General features: G+C 57.6%; 1 protein-coding gene across 1 annotated transcript in view; it reads right to left on the bottom strand.

Annotated features, from left to right (window-relative positions):
- Positions 1 to 5,078, bottom strand: part of HUWE1 (HECT, UBA and WWE domain containing 1, E3 ubiquitin protein ligase) — an 82,616-nt gene that overhangs the window by 40,589 nt on the left and 36,949 nt on the right. Inside the window, 2 exon segments of the mRNA XM_014523851.2 lie at positions 3,429 to 3,799; positions 4,136 to 4,286. Coding sequence (XP_014379337.1) covers positions 3,429 to 3,799; positions 4,136 to 4,286 — 522 coding nt within the window.

Genomic DNA, 5,078 nt, shown 5'->3' with positions numbered 1-5,078 from the left:
GCCGGGGGGGGGGGGGGGGGGGGAGACCGAGCCTCGCCTCCTAGATGGCAAAACAAGGGTGGGGGTCAGATTAGACCCTGCCTCCTAGACAGCATGACTTGGGGTCAGGGGTATGCTTGGGGCTGTACAGGAAACACCTCCTCCATAGCACAGCACAAGAGCTAGGCATGGGGAGTAAGGGGGGGACCAGAATGCCTGGGTTTGCCTATCCCAGAGCTGAGGAGGGGTGGAACAGGCTGGGGGGAGTGGTGGAAAGGGGACAGGATAGGAGCCCCAGACACCTGGGTCCTTTCTCAGCACTGCAGCGCACATGTATAGCATGTAGTGTGTGTAGGGCTGGGTGGGGCAGGTGGGCAGGTACATGGAATTGTGCATAGGGATCTCATCTCTTCTGGGGTGTAGCTGTAGGGGCAGGGGGAACATGGAGCTATACAGAGGGGTTCTCTCTGGGGTATGACTATGAGGGGGCAAGGGGTGCCTGGAGAAGTATAGGGGGACGGGGGAGTCCCATCTCCTCTGGAGCATGACAAACAGCAGTAAGGTCCCCGTATCTTCTCCATGCTGTGGCTGGAAGATACCAGATGCCTATACAATCCCCATGGTGGAGCTGGAGGCGGGTGGGTACCCAGAAGGGACTGGGTATCTTTACCTTCTCCTTCATGTGGTTGGGGGTGGCGATGCCTGGGGGGTAGGTAAGGGGGCCTTCTCTGTGGTATGGCTAGGGTTTGCCAAAGGGAGTTCCTTGGGGAGGTGGGGCAGGTGATGGGTATTGGGTATGGGTACTTTATCCATGGCCCAGCTACAGGGTGGAGCTGGTAGGTGCCTGGCCTGTGCCCTCTCCATGGTACTGGGGGTGCCTGGGAGGTAGTGCCCATGAGGGTACAGGTACTTTCTGCATGGTGTGGCTATGGCTGGGGACTGCTTGGAAAGTTATACAGGTGTTTTTTCCATACTGTGCACTGCCTGCAGCTCTTCTATACTGTGGCTGAGGGGGCACTGCTGGGCAGTGGGGACAGGGATAGGCGGAGGAAGGGGTGTGCTAATGGGGCTTAGCTCCCCCAAACAGGGGGCAGTGGTAGGGCCGCAAGGCAGCCTGGCCATGGACTTCCGGCGGCTGCAGTGGGGGGTGGGCAGGCAGTGGTGAGGGAGGGAGTGGGGCTGGGGCAGCCTGAGGCTAGGGGAGGGGCAGACAATGCACAGCTGGCAGGGAGAGGGACTGAGCCACAAATGGCTCATCAGGGGGGCATGGCTCCTGCTGTTACATGCACCCCAAGAGGCATGAGGGCGGCATGTGCCCTGGGATCTGTGTGGGGCTGGGCAGACTGCTACTGCAGGCTGGGGCAGTGCCAGGCTGCAGCCAACCCAAAATTCACCATAGTCCCCCTGACTCCCCTTTCCAGAGCTGCTGCTGCCCACCCTGAGTGCAGCCCCCCGCTGGGAAGAACCTGGCACAGCCCTGGCCCCAGCAGCACCCTGACCTGCCCCACACAGATCTGGGGGCACATGCCCCCCTGTGCCCTCCTTGGGTGCATGCAGCAGTGAGAGGTGCCCCCCCCCCTGCATGAGCCACAGCTCGGGGGGGTGGGGGGGGGGGGGGGGGGGAGGGCTTGCACACACATGCGCACATGCTCAGGCCCTCTCAATTTTTTTTTTCTTCCGTCTATGGGGGCATGTCTATGGGTACCTTTTCCATGGCATGACTAAGTGTACAGGATGCCCGTAAGTTTTCTATGACGTGGCTGGGCATGGAGCTAATGGGTACTTGGGTGCACCTTCCCCATGGTACTGGAGGTTCCTTGGGAGGTGGTGCCCAGGAGAGTTTAGGGGACCTTCTTTATATAGTCTGGCTGGGGGTGCCCAGGGGACCTGCACAGGTACCTACACCATAGCCAGGCTGGGGAATACAGAGTGCTGTATGGGGTGCCCAGGGCAGTATGGGTACCTCTTCCACGGGGTAGTGCGCAAGGAAGATTGATACCTTCTCCACGACATGACTACAGTGTGCTGTACGGGGTGCCTATACCTCCTGCATACTATGGCAGTGGGTGGTGGGGAGGAGAAAGGGTAGTGCTGGCAATGCCCAGGCAGCCAATGGGTACTTTCACCATGACCTGACAGGTGGTACAGTATACTGCATGAGATGCCTGTAGCTACTCCATATTGTGGCTGGAGGGGGGCAATCCCCAGTGGAAAGGGGGTGGTATAGATACCTTCTCCACAGCATGGCTAGGAAAGGGGGTGTTACTGGTGCCTTGGGAGCTACAGGTACCTTCACCATGGCCTGGCTGAGGGGTGCTATATGGGTATCGTGGCTATACATTTTTCACTCTGAGGCTAAGGAGGCCAGTGCTAGCAATGACGAGGGGAGCTATGGACACTTTCACCATGGCATGACTAGGGGCTACAAGAAGCCCTTCTGAGCCCCACCATGGCTTGACTGGAAGGGGGGTGCTGGTGGTACCCAGAGGTGGCTACAAGTACCTTAGAATCACAGAAAATGAGAGTTGGAAGGGACTTCAGGAGGTCATCTAGTCCAACCCCCTGCTCCAAGCAGGATCATCCCCAACTATCTCATCCCAACCAAGTCTTTGTCTAGCCGGGGCTTGAAAACCTCCAAGAATGGAGATTCCACAACCTCTCTGTATAACCTGTTCCCATACTTCACTACCCTCCTAATGAGAAATTTTTTCCTAATATCCAACCTAAATTTCCCTTGCTGCAACTTCAGACCATTGATTTCTCAGTGGTGGCAAATGACAGAACAAGGAGCACTCTTACTCCATTCTTTTTGGAATCATCCTCCAGGTAGCTGAAGGCTGCTATTAAACCCCCGCCTCAGTCTTCTCTTCTCCAGACTAAATAAGCCCAGTTCCCTCAACCTCTGCTCAGTCACATGCCCCAGCCCCCTAACCATTTTTGTTGCCCTCTACTGGACTCTATCCTACTTGTCCACATCCTTTCTGTAGCACAGTACTCTAGATGTGGCCTCACCAATGCTGAATAGAGGAGAAAAATTACTTTCTTTGATCTGCTGGCTACTAATGCAGCCCAGTATGACGTTAGCCTTCTCTGCAACAAGGGTATACTGCTGGCTCCTTTTCAGCTTATTGCCTACTCTAATCCCCAGGTCCTTTTCTGCAGAGCCACTGCTTAGCCAGTTGGTCCCCAGGTGCATGGGATTCTTCCACCCTAAGCAAGGGACTTTCCACTCGCCCTCATTGAACATCTCCACACTGTCTTGGGGGGAGGGGGTGCCTATGACTTGACTGGGAGTACAAGAGACTATATAAAGGTGCCCATACCTTCTTCAGGGTATAGCTGGATGGGGGGCAGTATTGGCAGTGCCGGGGGTGGAGGGGTATGGGTACCTTCTCCATAGCATGGCTGGAAGGAGGAAATGGTACCCAGGGGTGAGGAGGGACAGGTACCTTCTCCATGGTGTGGCGCAGCGTGGTGGGGTCCTCGATGACATGGCGCAGCAGCAGAGTGACGAGGGGGGTGAAGCCAGTGAAGCCGGAGCTCTGGGTGAGACCCAAGATGGTGCGAGGACTGCGGAGCTCGGCGAAGAGCAGGGCGTGGGCATGGCGCCGTGTGAGGCGCAGGCAGAGACGTAGTGTGGCGTGCAATGTGTCAGGGTCCACTGGCACCGCCAGCATCGAGGCACAGGCCCGCAGCAGCACAGGCGCCAGATCTGCCGGCAGCCCCTGCAGCAGCTCCTCGCCCACCCCCGCCGCCTCTGTTGCTGCCACCTCCCCCAGAGTTGGGACTGGTGTGGGGCTGGATGGGGCAGGCAACGCCTCTGGTGAGGGGAACAGGGGGGTGAGACATGACCTGCGGTACCTCTCACTCCTGACCCGCAGGCCTCACATCACTCCATGGTGTCCCTTGCTCTTGACCCTCAGCCTTCCCCCACAACCCTTCATTGCTCCTAATCCCTAACCCCCCCCGCTTTGCCCCACAGTGCCCCTCACTCCCAATCCACAGGACCTGGTATACCTGAGTCTCAACCTGCAGTACCCCTCATCCCCCAGTCTGCATCATTCCTGAACCACAGCCTCCACCATAGTCCCACAGTGCCCCTCAGCCCCACCTGCAGCACCTCCATGCTGCACAGTGCCCCTCACTCCTGCTGTACCTGGCCCCTTATCATCCTTGGCACCCGCCTCGGGCTCCTTGCTCTCGTCCAGAGCCCGCTCCAATTCAGCCCCATTCTTGCCCTTCCCAGCTCGTGGCGCCCGCAGCAGCGTCAGCATCACGGGGCGACGGTTCCCTGTCTCCTCATTCACCTGTGGGGGCGCGGGGAGTAGAGGTCAACGACAATCACCAGCTAGGGGTGGAGCTTAAGGCTGGAGGCAGGGCTTTAGAATGATAGGAGAGGCTTTGATGATGACAGGTACTTGTGTGTTAGAAGCAAGGTTTAAGTGACAGGAAAAGCTTAGATATTGGGGACAGGCTTTAAGGGGACTGGGAATGGGGCTTAAAATGTGATGGAAGGAGCTTATAGCCAGGGCACCTGGCAGGTACCTTACAGGTAGTGGGAGCAGCTTCTTGTGGGTACAGAGAGGGACTAGTGAGAGAGGCCTAGGCTAGGTGTTGTGGTGGGATTGAAGAGTAGTGAATGGGACTGGCTTAGGAGTGAGGGGAGGTGCTTAGGTGTTAGGGGTGGAGCTTAGAGCCAGGGAGCCTGGCAAACAACATAGGAGCAGTGGGAGAAGCTTCACAGAGGCATAGAATGGGAGAAACTTAGATATTAAGGTGAAGTTCAAAGGGCTTGGTTGGGGGGAGGGCCAGTCATACAGCCAGGCAGGGTGATGGGAGCTGGTCCAGCAGCTAGATACAGGTAAGTCGGGGGTGGGGCAGGCATGCAGGTTGGAAAGCCAGGGCTTGGGGTCTGTCCAGAGGGGAGACGAGGTAGGGTGGGGAAAAAAAACAACAGGGTGCATACACAGATGCCTGCTGGTGCTGGGGGGTGTCCAGGCACCAGGGCATGGGGTGGATCTGAGGCAGTGTTTTGTGCCGCCAGCAAACCCAGCTCCATGCTGTTACCACCAGAGCCTGTCCAGAGGCACCTGCCCCTC

Source organism: Alligator sinensis, unplaced genomic scaffold (assembly GCF_000455745.1).
Source record: "Alligator sinensis unplaced genomic scaffold, ASM45574v1 scaffold137_1, whole genome shotgun sequence".
NCBI lineage: Eukaryota > Metazoa > Chordata > Crocodylia > Alligatoridae > Alligator > Alligator sinensis.
Note: the sequence above shows the minus strand (reverse complement) of the source record. Positions and strands in the feature narration are given on the sequence as shown.